The 17,483-nt window shown below is 42.9% G+C and overlaps 1 protein-coding gene across 3 annotated transcripts in view; it reads right to left on the bottom strand.

Annotated features, from left to right (window-relative positions):
* Window positions 1-4,525: 4,525 nt before the first annotated feature.
* Window positions 4,526-17,483, bottom strand: part of cabp7b (calcium binding protein 7b) — a 48,671-nt gene continuing 35,713 nt past the window's right edge. For all 3 annotated transcript variants that reach the window (XM_058064578.1, XM_058064579.1, XM_058064581.1), the window contains 4 exons: window positions 7,031-7,174; window positions 6,828-6,940; window positions 5,212-5,359; window positions 4,526-5,135 (listed from right to left, as the gene is read on the bottom strand). In XM_058064578.1, coding sequence (XP_057920561.1) covers window positions 5,008-5,135; window positions 5,212-5,359; window positions 6,828-6,940; window positions 7,031-7,174 — 533 coding nt within the window. In that variant the 3' untranslated portion in view covers window positions 4,526-5,007. The remainder of the gene's footprint in view (window positions 5,136-5,211; window positions 5,360-6,827; window positions 6,941-7,030; window positions 7,175-17,483) is intronic.

The raw sequence follows: 17,483 nt of genomic DNA, 5'->3' as shown, positions 1-17,483 counted from the left end.
GTTCAGTCGATTTATTTTGCGCTCTTCAGCAAGAGAACACAAATCAAACACACCTGAGGTCATTCATTCATTCATTTTCTACCGCTTTTCCTCACGAGGGTCGCGGGGGTACTGGAGCTTATCCTAGATGTCTTTGGGCGAGAGGCGGGGTACACCCTGGACTGGTGGCCAGCCAATCACAGGGCACATATAGACAAACAACCATTCACACTCGCATTCATACCTATGGACAATTTGGAGTTGCCAATTAACCTAGCATGTTTTTGGAATGTGGGAGGAAACCGGAGAAAACCCACGTGTGCACGGGGAGAACATGCAAACTCCACACAGAGATGCCCGTGGGGGGAATTGAACTAAGGTTTCCTAGCTGTGAGGTCTGTGCGCTAACCACTCGACCGCTGTGCCGCCTGCACCTGAGGTCATACAATTTAGAATTGCCTCCATAAGTTACTATTTTGTAATACTCTCACAAAGTGTGATGATAACCATAGAATTGTAAATGTAACTTACCACTTATGAAAGGTGAAGGTGGGTCTGTCCTGGCTTCTCAGTACAATACGAAGAGCATGGCAATAATAAAAAAAAATGGAATGTACACCAAAGTGAGTTGTGTATGTGAAGCAACTCGCAATCTCAATCGCTTCAATGTAGGAAAAGTGGTGTTTTTGTCCTGGCTGCTCAGTCCAATAAGGCTAAAGTGACAATAATGGTAATGTTCACGTCAAAGTGACTCACCTCACAAACACACACAGAATCTAGCCCTGAAGATAACCATAGAATTTACCATAGCAAAAAAAAAAAGTCATGCCGCCATGTTGTCATGGCTGCTCAGTCCAATGTGGTCATGTGAGAATATTCATTGATTCATTCATTTTCTACCGCTTTTTCCTCACGAGGGTCGCGGGGGTGCTGGAGCCTATCCCAGCTGTCTTCGGGCGAGAGGCAGGGTACACCCTGGACTGGTGGCCAGCCAATCACAGGGCACATATAGACAAACAACCATTCACACTCACATTCATACCTATGGACCATTTGGAGTGGCCAATTAACCTAGCATGTTTTTGGAATGTGGGAGGAAACCGGAGTACCCGGAGAAAACCCACGCACGGGGAGAACATGCAATGGAATGGGTGGAAGGGTTCAATGGGTGGAATTGAACCCTGGTCTCCTAGCTGTGAGGTCTGCGCGCTAACCACTAGACCGCCGTGCCGCCCTATGTGAGAATAATGATGATGAAAGAATGGAAAGTGTGTAGTGTTTACGTGAAGAGACTCACCTCACAGGCACATTCTAACGTCCCTCCTGAGCATCTACAGGACCAATTCCACTAGACTTCTTCTGTGAGGGCTCCACAGAACAGCAACGAGGGCAAATGTGATGACAACCGTAAAACCAAAAAGTGAATTTCATCAACTCTCCTGGATGCTCAGTACAATATGGAAAAAAAAAATGAATGAATGAGATGCTTAAGTGAAAAGACTCACCTCATAAGCCGCACGTGGCACATCCATCACTTACAATACAGGGGGTTAACTTCTTTTTACACTTCTATAACCATATATGTACATCCGTGATTTCCTGTGGGGGTAAAATGGAGTCGGAATGACATCACATGATGAAACAATGCATTTTTATTGTCTGTTTTTATTGGCTGTCATGCATTCAGACACCACTGACATTATAGTGTAGAGTGGATGCATGATGGGACAACACTTTTAATGCATGTACATAATCATACATTGATCATCTTTTTCAAACAGATATCCAGCATTTAACTACATTTTTTTTTTCCTCTAAAAGTTTTTATTTTATTTTATTTTTTTAACCACCATTAATGCAAAAGGCACCGGATAGCATCCTATTGTTTTCTTTACAATTTCAGACAATTATTACACTCAAATGAAGACAATACTTTGGTACAATCACTATTATATTACGGTACATCCGTGATATGTTTACATGTGGAGGTCATGGGATGCCATACATAAAACAGCTACAGTTTTATTGCAAGAGTGATACTTCTTCCAGTGATTGAAAATAATAAGGAAAAAATATAATATTTGTTAAAGAAAGTAAGAATATAAGTGCATGATTTTTTTTATACATATATATATATACACAGAAATGCCAGCAAATTATACATCAGCAACCTGATATGACCTATATATCATTTTTTAATACATTTTTAAATATATAATTTTTTTTTTTTTACAAAATAATCTGCCTTGAAGTGAATGCGTCACCTTGTCAAGTAAGAAAATATAACCACCTTGAAATAATAATAATATATTTTTGGAATGATATGTGAAATTATTGTTCACAGCGTCACTGCAATTAAAGTGATATGAATTCAAAATAACCTTTACAGAAAAATGTCAAGTTTTCTTTTTGCAGTGGTCACTTGTTAAGTTGCATAATTATTATTTTGATATTTTTTTTTAATACAGACATCAGCATCCAGACTCTTAAGTCACACACACACACACACACACACACACACACACGCAGGACACACATTTACTTACAAGTTGGGATGTACATGCAAGTGTACATTTACTATAGTTTAGTCGGTGTTTGGTCGTTATTGAGTCTATTCACAGGAAATATGCTTCTTGTTGCAGGGTGTGGGCATACTTAAAGAAAAATGGCACTGAATAGAACATCATAACATACATATGTCTCGGTTTATTTGAACACCGTCTTATATTAATCGAAAGGATTTCTTGCTCCCGGAAACATATGGTGTCTTTTCTACTATTGTATTGCATTGTTTACCATGACAATCACTTACAACTGCCGATTCGCTAAGGGGGAGATAAAAGCAGCTGAGCAAAATGCGGGCTCACTATTTGACAAGTAGGTGGTCACTACCTTGAGTCGTATCGCGGATAATTATAACATCATCCTACCCATCATTCACACCATCACCCACAATCCTTATGTGAGACATGAACACACGTTTTTCTCTTTGCCGGATGCTGTTAATATTGAAAAACTGCAATTTGATATACAGTGCATTGTTGCTGGGTGCTAGGCAGACCCAGCTCCAGTGAAACACTAAGCCAGGGGTCTCAAACTCAATTTACCTGGGGGCCACTGGAGCTAGGGTCTGGGCAAGGCTGGGCTGCATCAGGTTTTCCAAAAAAAAAAAAAAAACGCATTTATTAAAAACAGAAAAATATACAAACTTTTTCAGTGCTTTGGTTCCGATTTTCTACAATAAAAGCTCTGATAAAACATTCCACTGTTCTCAAATATCTTAATTTTTATTTTTCTGCACAAAATAAGATGAAAAATAAATAAACAAATAAAGATTAAAGAAAATCAATCAATCAGTAATAAATAAATAAATATAATAATAATAATAATAAAACGGCAAATAATAAAAACTTAAGAAACCACATATAGTTGGTGGGTAGACAAATTATTTTTTTCAGATTAAAATTAACAAAGCATTATTAGAGCCCTGTAGACATGACAAAACACGACTATAGTCACATTTATACTCTTTTTATTTACAACATATTGCGCAACTGCAGGGTCTTGAGACACATGCTAACTCGCAAACTAGAGAGCTAGCGACCTAAACGGTAGCCTTCAAGTTATTTCCTTTAAACTTAAAAAGCCAAAAACTTACCACTTCCACACGGATAGGGAGGATAACTATTAACAGTTATTTAACCTTTAACATGAACATTAATCAAACGTAATAATTTTTTCTGGGTACATGATACCATACAGCATCCATATCAAACTTGCGCGGGCCGCACTAACATTAAACTTTCATATCAAGACGGGGGCCTCAAACTAGTGTCCTGCTTACGTTACGAGACGTTGGGAGCTAGCTCGGCGCTGTGTCACTATGCCAAGAAAGTAGTTCTTCGGTGTTAGCAACTGCAATAACAATGCCGCTGTAGCTTGGTTAATATGTAGGTCACGTTAGGTAAATAGGATTTTTTTTTAGTTTTAGTTTGCGGCCCCCGCCTTGATATGAAAGTTTAATGTTAGTGCAGCCCGCGCAAGTTTGATATGGATGCTGTATGGTATCATGTACCCAGAAAAAATTATTACGTTTGATTAATGTTCATGTTAAAGGTTAAATAACTGTTAATAGTTATCCTCCCCATCCGTGTGGAAGTGGTAAGTTTTTGGCTATTTAAGTTTAAAGGAAATAACTTGAAGGCTACCGTTTAGGTCGCTAGCTCTCTAGTTTGCGAGTTAGCATGTGTCTCAAGACCCTGCAGTTGCGAAATATGTTGTAAATAAAAAGAGTATAAATGTGACTATAGTCACGTTTTGTCATGTCTACAGGGCTCTAATAATGCTTTGTTAATTTTAATCTGAAAAAAAATAATTTGTCTACCCACCAACTATATGTGGTTTCTTAAGTTTTTATTATTTGCCGTTTTATTATTATTATTATATTTATTTATTACTGATTGATTGATTTTCTTTATTATTGATTTGTTTATTTATTTTTCATCTTATTTTGTGCAGAAAAATAAAAATTAAGATATTTGAGAACAGTGGAATGTTTTATCAGAGCTTTTATTGGAGAAAATGTGCATTGCTAGCTCGTGCTACCCGCTTTTCTCTGTTGAGAATGCACTGAAAAGGTAAAGATGGGTTTTGTCTCACATAAGGATAAACCATTATTAAACTTGCAGGGGGAGGCAACATTTTGTGGGGGAAAAAAAAGGTAAACATTGTGTGATATTTCACTATAGATTTCATTATATTTCCTTGTGTCGTCATTATTATTAAAAATGTATATTTTAGACAATAAATCAAAAGTTTAGCTGTCTTAGATCCAAGAAATGCGGTTATGTCATACAACATGAAAAGATTCGTATTGCAGTGAATCGCGACGGTTTTCGAATTGTGATCAGCCCTTGAAGCGTCTCGCTGCTCGGTCATGTGACTCCTGCTGACATACGGATTCTGTAGAAGCTGGTGAAATGTTGAAAAACAAACAATATTTGGTTTATCGCTAAGTCATATGAACATTCACTTCATCCCTCGTCTTAGCATTTGATTGGCGGCAATGAGCATGACGCTGATGATGAACGCAATGGCGAAGGCACAGATCAAACTTTTACGCACGCATGTGTGTTTCTCCTGTTGTGTTGGGCTGGCTGTGGAAAGATGCACACAAACATGGTCAACGTTGGCCCTAAAGAGACTTTGAAGGGGTCGGGGGACAGAACCTACTGTCAATGTTCACGTGGGACTCGGGGCTGTTCAGGTGGCTCTCCTCAGTCATGATGATGTTCTCGATGTCCTTCATGGTGAGGTGGTCCCGGAAGGTGTCGTAGAGAAGCCTCTTCAGCTCATCTACTGTCAGTTTCTGCATGTCGCACTGAGGGATGAAACCAGGGAGGAATTGAGGAAAACAAACATGGCTGCTCTGGAAGATTTACTGACTTGGTTATATGGCTTAAGTGGCAGTTCAAAATTGTTTCAAATAGTGCTATCTATATGGAAAAAGGTGTCATACAGGGGGCCCGCATACTAAATAAAAATACAAATAGTCTGTGGGGGCCATTTTTACATTTATTTTCTAAAAAGGCTAATCTTTTATACCCTTTTTCTTGAAAACCTCTTAAAAGTCAAGTAAAGGGGACCCACTATTCTGACCTATAAATGTCGTTAAAAAGTTGTATTCTGGTGTTAAACCATGCCAAAGCATCAGACAATTATTTGGAAGTGAGCCCTGAAAGAAGTTTTGGATGGCTCCGCACGTTGGCTTTTACGGAGTTCTACTGACGTCAACGCAGCCCGGGGACACGCATTGGGCCAGCCCTCCCGCCTGCTTCACTGGATTAATGCCTAAATGTTTGTTCGAACATCAGGAAGAAGTGGTTGGAGTTTCTGATTCCTAGACTTCACCTGTTAACTACACCGGACTGCTTTGTGAACAGCGAAGCTGGACGATCCACCAAACTGTTCGACCGTTACTCTTCATGTTGAAGAGTCAGAAGAGCAAACTTTAAAGTAACGACTTATCAGTGTTTATTTTGTGTAAGTAATCAAACAAAAAGAGCTTGGCAGCTGTCAGGAAGTCCTCTGGAGCGCTCGCGAGTGTGACCAATCACAGCGGAGTGGGCGTACCTAGAGAAGCGCCGGCGGTAGAGTAAATTAAACAGACCGTTTTGGGCTGGGGAAGGAGGAAATCTATGGAAACAGCAGAAATAGCGTTCTTATTAGTTCTCCGATAGAGCAGCTACACACAATAACCTACACAGGAAACTTTTTAGATTTTTGCAGAATCTGCACCTATTCCAGCTGTATTTCCATTGATCTGTGCTTCCTGACAACTTCCTGCCATACAGGCATGCCTACTATGCTGTGATTGGTCACACTCGCAAGTGCTCTCGAGAACTTCCTGACAGCTGCCGAGCTCATTTTGTTTGATTACTGACACAAAATAAAACACAGTTGGTGCTTCCTAACTATGAACCATATAAGGAAGTCTGCCCCTCTGTGACATCACAAAAGGGGCAGTTTTACCACGCCTTTTGAAACCCAGCATTTTGAGCCATTCCAAACTTCTTTCAAGGCTCACGTCCAAATGCGCAAACCTCATTATGTGAAACTTTGGCATTGTTTAACACAATAATAAATAGGACGCAAACACATGGAAGTCATCATCATGACGCCAAATTGCAAGAGCAGGGATTTCAGGGACTTGGGTCATTTCTTGAAGGATCTAAGCAGGTGTACTAGATTTTTTGTGATGTTGTCCCCATGAGTGGTTGCATTGTGGAAGTAGTTGATGTGTTATATGTCATTATGAGGATCAATAGCGTGTTAGCGGCCCAACCAACCTTCCAAAACACAGAGTCAAAGTCTGCCCCGTGGAACTTATCCGGCATCCCGGCTGCTGACAGTTTGGGACCGAGCAATGTGACAAACTCGTCAAACCCCACCTGACCGTCACCTGAGACGACACACACACACACATACACAAACAAAGCGGTCGCGTCACAGACTTGGGATCAAAATGAAATGAAACACACGTGAGGCTCACCGTCCATGTCCAGTCTTTGGATGATGACCTCCAGCTCCACCTCGTTGGGCATGTAGCCCAAGGAACGCATGGCCATGCCCAACTCCTGCTTGGAGATGAAGCCATTCCCATCCCGGTCGAACACTTTGAACGCCTCACGGATCTCTAATGGAAGAATAGAGGTAAAAAGAAGAGGCTATATAAATACTTAAGAATTCACTTAAATGTTTGAAAATATTTATATTAGTTTTTTAAACAACAGTCAATAATGACCTGTAACCTTGTAAAAGATAAATAATTGTTATATTCGGATTCTTTCTCCACAGTTTGATTGACATGGACCCCTTTGGCTGTTCAAAGCTTGTGTTTCATCCGAGTCATGTGGGAAAACAAACAGGCCTTCCTGTTCAGAATGCAGTAGACATCAGTGATCAGAGTCCAAAAGCTGCCAGACTGACTTTTAAGCACAATTGCTTGTGACAGAAGGCGAGGCGCTACACTCGCTGTGCCTTTCATTAAGTGCATCTTTTGGCAAGCGCTCTCTTTTGGCTGATCTCCTCCACAACCTGCATCCCAATATTCTCTTGGAGGTGCTAAACAGAGCAGTTGCACATCTGCAATGTTTAAAAGAAAAAAAAAACGCTAATATTTTGCATGTTAGTGGCTATCAAATTGCTAGTAAGCCACTTTTGTTGGAAGATTGCTTCCAAAAAGATATTCATTGATTCATTTTCTACCGCTTTTCCTCACGAGGGTTGCGGGGGGTGCTGGAGCCTATCCCAGCTGTCTTCAGGCGAGAGGCAGGGTACACCCCGGAGTGGTGGCCAGCCAATCACAGGGCACATATAGACAAACAACCATTCACACTAACATTCATACCTATGGACAATTTGGAGTGGCCAATTAACCTAGCATGTTTTTGGAATGTGGGAGGAAACCGGAGTACCCGGAGAAAACCAACAATGCACGGGAAGAACATGCAAACTCCACACAGAGATGGCCGAGGGTGGAATTGAACCCTGGTCTCCTAGCTGTGAGGTCTATGCGCTAACCACTAGACCGCCATGCAGCCCCAAAAAGAGATTTTTAAACATAATTAATATCATGAACTGTAGCACTGTTTTGTTGAAGACCCCAGTCATGACAACATCTCCACCTGCCGTTTGACGCCCCTGCACAATCTGAAGTAAGAAGACATTTTTTTCAATCTTGCAGTCAAAAACGACTGCTGTATGTGATCCTTATGATTGAAAAGCTCCTCCATTAAGATAGACAGCAAGTTAAACAGCAGCAACACAGCCATCATACATGCGAGTTGGTGTCTTGTACGCAAGGCCAGCTGACTGTACTTCCCGTGGACGCACCCAATGATGCTGCGTGGAAAAAAGAGCCTCACAAATCACACACACTACACATTTGTCTACATTAGACCTGGTGGCAGGGCTGGAGTGTTATCTTCTTTTGGCGCCACCCTTGAGTCAATGTCATGACCCGCTGCCAGTAACAAATAATGAATTCACTGAACCCGCACAGTGGGTGCCGGATTGCTCATTGTTCCTTTTTCCGAGAGGAGTGTGAATATTTAAGGAAAAAGAAACAAACACTTTCACCCCTCTGTAAAGGATAATAATGCTACTTTTACTCACACATTCATTTACAGAAGGTGGGGGTACTTTCATACATTTTTTTTGCTTTGAAGATACATTCATTCATTTTCTACCACTTTTCCTCACGAGGGTGGCGGGGGGTGCTGGAGCCTATCCCGGCTCTCTTTGGGCACCCTGGACTGGTGGCCAGCCAATCACAGGGCACATATAGACAAACAACCATTCACACTCACATTCATACCTTCATTCAATTTGGAGTGGCCAATTAACCTAGCATGTTTTTGGAATGTGGGAGGAAACCGGAGTACCCGGAAAAAACCCACGCATGCACGGGGAGAACATGCAAACTCCACGCAGAGATATCCGAGGGTGGAATTGAACCCTGTGAGGTCTGCGCGCTAACCACTTGACCGCCGTGTCGCCCTGCTTTGAAGATGCTAAAACCAAACCAAAGTAAGTCAATATACTGTATGCTAAGCTAGTGGTTCTAAATCTTACATTTAATGAAAAGATATTAGAGATTACCCAGCATGTCTTGCAGGTTGTAGATGCAGGTATAGTAATGTGTGTAAGCGTTCGACTTGACTAATTTTGTTCGCACAGTGAGTTAGATAGCAAGCTGACCATTTCCTGTGCGACTCAAACTCGTCTTTGGTCTCCTTCAATGTAAGCAAATAGAGCCAAAAATGGCCCCCAGGCCACACTTTGGATACCCCTGCTGTCGGTAACTATAACCACTCCCACTATGCTATTTATCGTGATGACTTATTGATGTTACATTGTCAAGGTGATGGGGGCCAACAAGTTGAGGACAAAGAAGAACAAAAGACGACGTAATTATCCAGAAGGACAGCAGGAACGACATGACCAAAAACAAGGATAAGACAGGAGGACTGGACAGAGACGTCAAATACACTCAGACTAATTACAAGACACAGCTGGGGAGGACACAAGGGCAGACTGGGCGGATTGGGATGATTGGCTAACACACAATAGACAGAAACAACTCAAATGACTGTGAACTGCGATGGAGACACAGACCCCATCCGCACAAGACTAAATTTCTTATGAAGTCAAAATCGGGTTAACAATAGTCCAGCTGAGCCTAGGAAGTAAACAAAGAGACCTTATAAAAAGAGCAGGTGGGTAGAACAAGACAAGGGCAGGCAAGGACATGATTGGACAGGCAAACATATTAGGGTGGTCTGCAAACATGGTGTACATTTAGACACCAACAACAACCTTTACAGAAACTGTGCAAGAAAAAGTAAGTCACTTGGTTTAGCAAAAATAGCAAAGTACATGTAAAGCAGTCATTAATTATGGAATTAATATTCATTCATTTTCTACCGCTTATCCTCATGATGGTCGCGGGGGTGCTGGAGACTATCCCAGCTGTCTTCAGGCGAGAGGCGGGGTACACCCTGGACTGGTCGCCAGCCAATCACAGGGCATGGAATTAATATTCATTCATTCATTTTCTACCACTTTTTTGTCACAAGGGTCGCGGGGGTGTTGGAGCCTATCCCAGCTGTCTTCGGGCGAGAGGCGGGGTACACCCTAGACTAGTCGCCAGCCAATCACAGGGCATGGAATTAATATTCATTCATTCATTTTCTACCGTTTTTTCCTCACGAGGGTTGCGGGGGTGCTGGAGCCTATCCCAGCTGTCTTCGGGCGAGAGGCGGGGTACACCCTAGACTAGTCGCCAGCCAATCACAGGGCATGGAATTAATATTCATTCATTCATTTTCTACCGTTTTTTCCTCACGAGGGTTGCGGGGGTGCTGGAGCCTATCCCAGCTGTCTTCGGGCGAGAGGCGGGGTACACCCTGAACTGGTCGCCAGCCAATCACAGGGCATGGAATGAATATTAATTCATTCATTTTCTACCGCTTTTTCCTCACGAGGGTTGCGGGTGTGCTGGAGCCTATCCCAGCTGTCTTCAGGCGAGAGGCGGGGTACACTCTGGACTGATCGCCAGCCAATCACAGGGCATGGAATTAATATTCATTCATTAATTTTCTACCGCTTTTTCCTCACGAGGGTCGCGGGGGTGCTGGGGCCTATCCCAGCCTTCTTCTGGCGAGAGGCGGGGTACAATCTGGACTGGTCGCCAGCTGATCATAGGGCATGGAATTAATATTCATTCATTCATTTTCTACCGCTTTTTCCTCACGGGGGTCGCGGGGGGTGCTGGAGCCTATCCCAGCTGTCTGATTGGCTGGCGACCAGTCCAGGGTGTACCCCGCCCGGATAAAGCAGGTGCATTTCTGACATGCTGCAGTTTGTGTCATAGAACCGGAAACGGTAACCCTTATTGTGAGCAACATTACTACAACCGAACTTTCCAATCAATGAACCGCCATCAAGGAGGGATTACTGTAACTATATATGGCGATTGGAATCGAATACAAACAGTAGGTACTGTCAGATTAACATACGGCGAGAAAATCAATGCTGATGCACACTGATGAGGGCCTGACAGCTTGGTTGTTTAATGCCAGCACCAGGCCATGAAAAGCCTTATGCTGGATGGGATTCACTGAACTCATCATTCTCCCTGCAGCAGCAGCAACAATATGACAGCAAGGTGCCTCGATGTTGCACACTTCATTTTGATGATTGGAAGACTTCAACAAGCCATCTTTGACAAGGAGCGATACAGAAGGGGTGACTCATATATATATATATATATATATATACGTATATAAGAAAAGATGTTGGGAAGTCATCGCGCTAAGCGGAAATGTTGCGTCACCGGATCACAGTCAGTCATAGAATAATGACAAAAGAGAGAACAAACCCTGATTTTAGACTCATGACATTTTTTTGCTGCAATGCATCGCCTACTCTAATAAATGATGAGCACGTTGTTCCATCAATTCAATTCAAATTGGTTGATAATACTCGCGACTGTGTGAACGCTAAAGTTCCTAAAAAGCACTGAGATTAAATTAAATCCATGGAGTTAGCGCTGGAGGCTTTGCTCACAAAATGAAAATATGTAAAGTGATATTGTATTATAAGCCATCTTCTGGGTGTTTAGAAGCAACGGACCAATTTTTCCCAATCACAACTCAAATATTTATAGTCAGTTCTACATCTGAGCCCAACAGACTGATGATGTCGATTATGTGTGTTTGTTTTCAATTATGCGTCCCATTAACCTCCATGAGAGACTTGAGATGTTCTTCTTTTGCAGGGGTGCTTTCATTTTAAATATCATTCATTCATTTTCTACCGCTTTTTCCTCACGAGGGTCGCGGGGGGTGCTGGAGCCTATCCCAGCTGTCTTCGGGCGAGAGGCGGGGCACACCCTGTACTGGCCGCCAGCCAATCACAGTGCAATTTAAGGAAGATTAAGAACATTTAGGGATGCGTGGATCTCTCCGAGAGGCAGGGTACACCCTGGAATGGCCGCCAGTCAATCACAGGGCACATATAGACAAACAACCATTCACACTCACATTCATACCTATGGACAATTTGGAGTGGCCAATTAACCTAGTATGTTTTTGGAATGTGGGAGGAAACCGGAGTACCCGGAGAAAACCCACGCATGCACGGGGAGAACATGCAAACTCCACACAGAGATGGCCGAGGGTGGAATTGAACCCTGGTCTCCTAGCTGTGAGGTCTGCGCGCTAACCACTCAACCGCCGTACCGCCCCATTTTAAATATCAGCGCCAAAAAAGAGAAGCCAAATGCTGAGTTGTCAACAAGGGCTTGAAAGTGTTCTGACCTTCCATGTGACATAAAATAGACCCCCGTTGACCTTTGTGATCAGTGGCATGCGTGGGTATAGAAAGTTAATGTCATATTTCTGATGCCACATAACGTGGTGAATGTCACAGACTACTCGTTTCAGCCAAAACGTGACTTTTGAAGCGACATCAAACAGCTGTAACTGTTAAAAATGTATGATGTCATAAAACAAACCACATGCCATGCTAACATTATAATTTTGACCTTTTTAATGAGATGACCTATTCACATCTGGACCATACAATGCACTACCATACTCACTGTTTTTTTTCTTCCAATTTCACATCTAATACAGAGTAAAATTAATTCATTTTGAATTTAGCTACCACAAAGACAAGTAGGCGGTAATTAAAAGCATGCGATAATTACACATTAAAAGCCCCGCCCTGCTTTTCGCCTTGTTTTTAGCTCTGAATGAATGTATGGATATTGTATTTTAATGCTCTGTTTTTACTCAACTTTATTTTTTATTTCTTTTTTCTTAACTGTAAAGCGTATGAGTACTCTGAAAAGCGCTATACAAATAAAATGTATTATTATTATTTATTACATATAAAATGTATTTTTTTAAACTTTGATAATGATTTGGAATGCATGAGAAAGTGAAATATTGCACATGATGTCACATCCTTTTGCAGTCGTTACAGCCTCAAGCAGATAGGGGTGAAACAAGCCACATAAAAGTACTGTTTTTGCATGCGGAAATCGTTCAAATAGAAATTTGCACAAATTCTGCCCAGCAACAAGTGAAGAGGGAATAAAAAGTAATTACAAGCGCTGGAAATTGCACGGCTATAAAAGACATCCGTAGCATGTTTGCACTGTTATGATATTTTATGATAGTCCCACAAGAGTTGTTTTGGAGGATGTGCAGAAGTGGAATCATATTTTTTTTACTAGAATCTTGAAATGGGATGAGGATGACAATAAATGGGATTAAAATTGATCATATAGGATTTCATTTGTGCAATAAGTGTGAAACCACCATGCTGCAGCCGCATTAGCAAGGAACAAAACAAGGTTACTCTAAAGCAAACAACCTGCTGTGACCGTCCCCCCCCCCCCCCCCCCCCCCCCACTTCTTGTGTAGCCTTCATGATGTTGCGCAGGAAAAGATGGTAGGTTGAGCTTTTATAAAGCGGGAAGCAGATAATCCATCCATCCATTTTCCTCCGCTTATCCGGGTCCGGGTCGCGGGGGCAGCAGTCTCAGTAGGGAAGCCCAGACTTCCCGGTCCCCGGCCACCTCCTCCAGCTCCACCGGGAGGACATCAAGGCTTTCCCAGGCCAGCTGTGAGACATAGTCCCTCCAGCGTGTCCTAGGTCTGCCCCGGGGCCTTTTCCCGGCTGGGCATGCCCGGAACACCTCACCAGGGAGGCGTCCGGGCCATGTCCCAAGAACCAGATTTGGCCTCCGAAGACCAGGTCGCCCATGCACCCGCCATTGACCGCCACCCAACACACAATGCACCAGGCCCTTATACTTGCCCCCGTAGGTGGTGGGTCTACGAGGGGGAGATCCCATGTGGCTTCTTTGGGCTGGGCCCGGCCGGCTTCCACGGGTGAAGGCCCGACCACCAGGCGCTCGCCTGCGAGCCCCTCCCCCGAGCCTGGCTCCAGGGTGAGGCCCCGGTATCCCACATCCGGGCGAGGTACGGTTCCTCCTCTTGTTTTCAATCATATGGGTCTTCTGAATCACTCTTGGTCTGTCCCGTCACCTCGGACCTGTTTGCCTTGGGAGACCCTACCAGGGGCATATAGCCCCAGACAACATAGCTCCTCGGACCACTCGGGCACTCAAACCCCTCCACCACGATAAGGTGGTGATTCATGGAGGCAGATAATATCAAATTCAAATGGAGAGACAATAACAACAGGCAGGTTGGGAAAGGGACGGAGGATACCACTGCAGCACCGACCCATAGTGGGCATATTGACACACTATTTACAAGGGATTGCTATGGTATATTGTGATGCTACCATTATAGTATAGTCAAAATTTGGCTATGCTTGGGTGGGGATTTTCCTGTATAAATACAGCGGGAAGCACCACAGAGTTCAAGAGTGTAACTAGCAGAATGTGCTGGGATGCCTTTAAAAGGGACATTTTATGATGTCCAATTGGCATCAGTAACACTGGCAACACAGCAAAGCAGTCCATCTGTGAGTCGCTGAGCTGTACTATTTGTTTGCATGGGACAACAGTAGTCTTTACAGCGCCATTAAAAGGAGAGTCGGTCATGTTGCATGTGTAGGAATTTATAGCAGGTAATAATTATAAGAGATATCCAGTTTAGTCATTAGCACGATGAGTTGCAGCATTAATTGGATTCTTTTTTTTTTAACCTGTACTGAAAAGAAACGGCAATGCAACATTTATTGCGTGATTTATGATCACATTCCAAAGCATAAAATATCTGCATTGTCGCTGATGAAAGAGGAGGGACGGGCTTTTATTTCAGCACGCATCAGAGTTTATGACAAGTGTACGTGACACAAAGGAGAGGTGTGTTTTGTGTATTGGCCATCATCTGTTCCAATGACATTCCCCCTGGAGTGATCCATTCACTATACTGCTTGATGATGATTACCCCCAAAACGCTACAGTTGCCATTGAGGCTGAATACCTGTCATTCTGGCGTCTTTTGTTTTGTCCAAATACATTGATGAAGTGGAACATTGGTTCATTTATTTGTTCTAGAAGGGCCATTTTCCCATGAGAAATCATGTAACTCCTTCCAGAAAGCCAAAACATTTAGCCACTGGGTCATAACCGTGGGCGTCACCAGAGTGTATACCCATCTTCAGCACCATTGCTCGTGTTCATTCATTCATTCATTCATTTTCTACTGCTTATACTCATGAGCGTCACAGGGGGTGCTGGAGCCTATCCCAGCCGTCTTCAGGCAAAAGGCGGCCAGCCAATCACAGGGCACATATAGACAAACAACCATTCACACTCACATTCATACCTATGGGCAATTTGGAGTGGCCAATTAACCTAGCATGTTTTTGGAATGTGGGAGGAAACCGGAGTACCCGGAGAAACCCCACGCATGCACGGGGAGAACATGCAAACTCCACACAGAGATAGCCGAGGGTGGAATTGAACTCAAGCTGTGAGGCCTGCGTGCTAACCACTCGTACGCCATGCAGCCCATTGCTTGTGTTATTTTGGCTTAGCTACTACTTCACTCTCCACTACTATAAGCAAATGCTTTTTGTCTGCATACTTGCTTAGTTCTTACCGTGTGGCATTCCAGTCCTGGGATCGAATTGTTTATGGGCAATCTGAATGGAGACCTGGGTTTGATTCCCCCCCTTGGGCATCTCTATGTGGAGTTTTGTGCATGGATACATGTTTTTTTCCAGGTACTCCGGTTTCCTCCCACATTCCAAAAACATGCTAGGTTAATTGCCGACTCCAAATTGTCCATAGGTATGAATGTGAGTGTGAATGGTTGTTTGTCTATATGTGCCCTGTGATTGGCTGGCCACCAGTCCAGGTTGTACTCCGCCTCTCGCCTGAAGACAGCTGGGATTAGCTCCAGCATGCCCGTGACCCTAGTGAGGATAAGCGGCATAGAAAATGAACCACCAAAGAATGTACCAAAGATCCTCTAGTCTGTGCATCTGTGATCTTAAAATGCAAATGTCAGTCCAATAATGGCTATGGCAATAAACTTAAAACACTTACTTAATTACATTAGTACAATTTCCTCCCAATTTTATCACTGCCTGAACAAAGATTGCATGCTGGAAAGTGTGTAGTATTTTGTATTAGCATTTTTGTGCAGATGTTAATAATAGGCTTCTCATGAAACTACTTATACACAATTTATGGCTTTCTGGATGTGTGTGTGTGTGTATAAAATCCTAAATATGATTAGGAAAGGGCGGCACGGTGATCTAGTGGTTAGCGCGCAGACCAGGGTTCAATTCCACCCTCTGCCATCTCTGTGTGGAGTTTGCATGTTCTCCCCGTGTATGCGTGGGGTTTCTCCGGGTACTCCGGTTTCCCACATTCCAAAAAACATGCTAGGTTAATTGGCGACTCCAAATTGTCCATAGGAAGTACTTAAAAAGAGGAACTTTTAGAGAGAATAGATCCACCAAGAACACCCTGAGGTTCAACCTTTACAAAAGGTAATAACGGTCATTTAAAAACAGGATGATATAACTATTATTATTATGGTTGCAATTTGCAGTGGAAACCCCTCACTCAGAATGATGCAGTACAGTTCTGCGCCACTTCAAGCTACAAGCACAATCATAAGCACATTCTTGACTTCTGACCTCAGACATTATTGGTTCTACTCAACGTTATTGAACAATACAAAAGTCCCTCCATTGACATACAATGCATGTCTGGTTTTACTGTTCGTCATCAACCTTTTGCTGCAAATGTGTGTTGCCACTGCAGACGGTGGATGTCAATGTCAAATGAGGGGCTCCAAGCAAAGGCAGACCACCATGCAACATACCAACATAAGAAGAAATGGATATAGCTTCATATTAAAAGACTCCATAACAAATAGCAAATCAGCCTGCCGGCTCCGTCTGCATTACTTTCCCAAACACCACCTTTGGGTTTTTTACAGCTTACACTTTATAAGCAAGAGGGATGTCGGAAGCTCATACAAATCTTACCAGTGGCAGCATTGTTGTATATTGATTCCTTTTTTGTTAATTAATGACGGACCACGATGCATCAAGCAACACAAAAAGTGCGGCGGGGAAAAGCGGATGTAATTGAAATCTGGAAATGTATCAGTCGTCCATCTTGTTAATGGCTTCCATCCACTAGATATATTCGACAAATACATATGGTTATTGTCCATTAAAATGCACAACAGGTTCCGACTATGGAGCTCTCATTCAGCCTGCTTTCAGGGCTTTTTTCTATACCTTAGCCCCTTGCCCAAACAACTTGGACCTTAGACTCATGCTGCACTTCATCTTTGGTGACGGTGCATTAACATTAAGAAGCAGCTATTCAGCCCTGCTAAATGTCACTCGCCACCACCTCCATGGTTCTGTATCATTCATGGCTGCTGCATCTGTGCTATACATTACACACGTGAGACCTGCTCAACATG

Source organism: Doryrhamphus excisus, chromosome 2 (assembly GCF_030265055.1).
Source record: "Doryrhamphus excisus isolate RoL2022-K1 chromosome 2, RoL_Dexc_1.0, whole genome shotgun sequence".
Taxonomy (NCBI): Eukaryota; Metazoa; Chordata; class Actinopteri; order Syngnathiformes; family Syngnathidae; genus Doryrhamphus; species Doryrhamphus excisus.
Note: the sequence above shows the minus strand (reverse complement) of the source record. Positions and strands in the feature narration are given on the sequence as shown.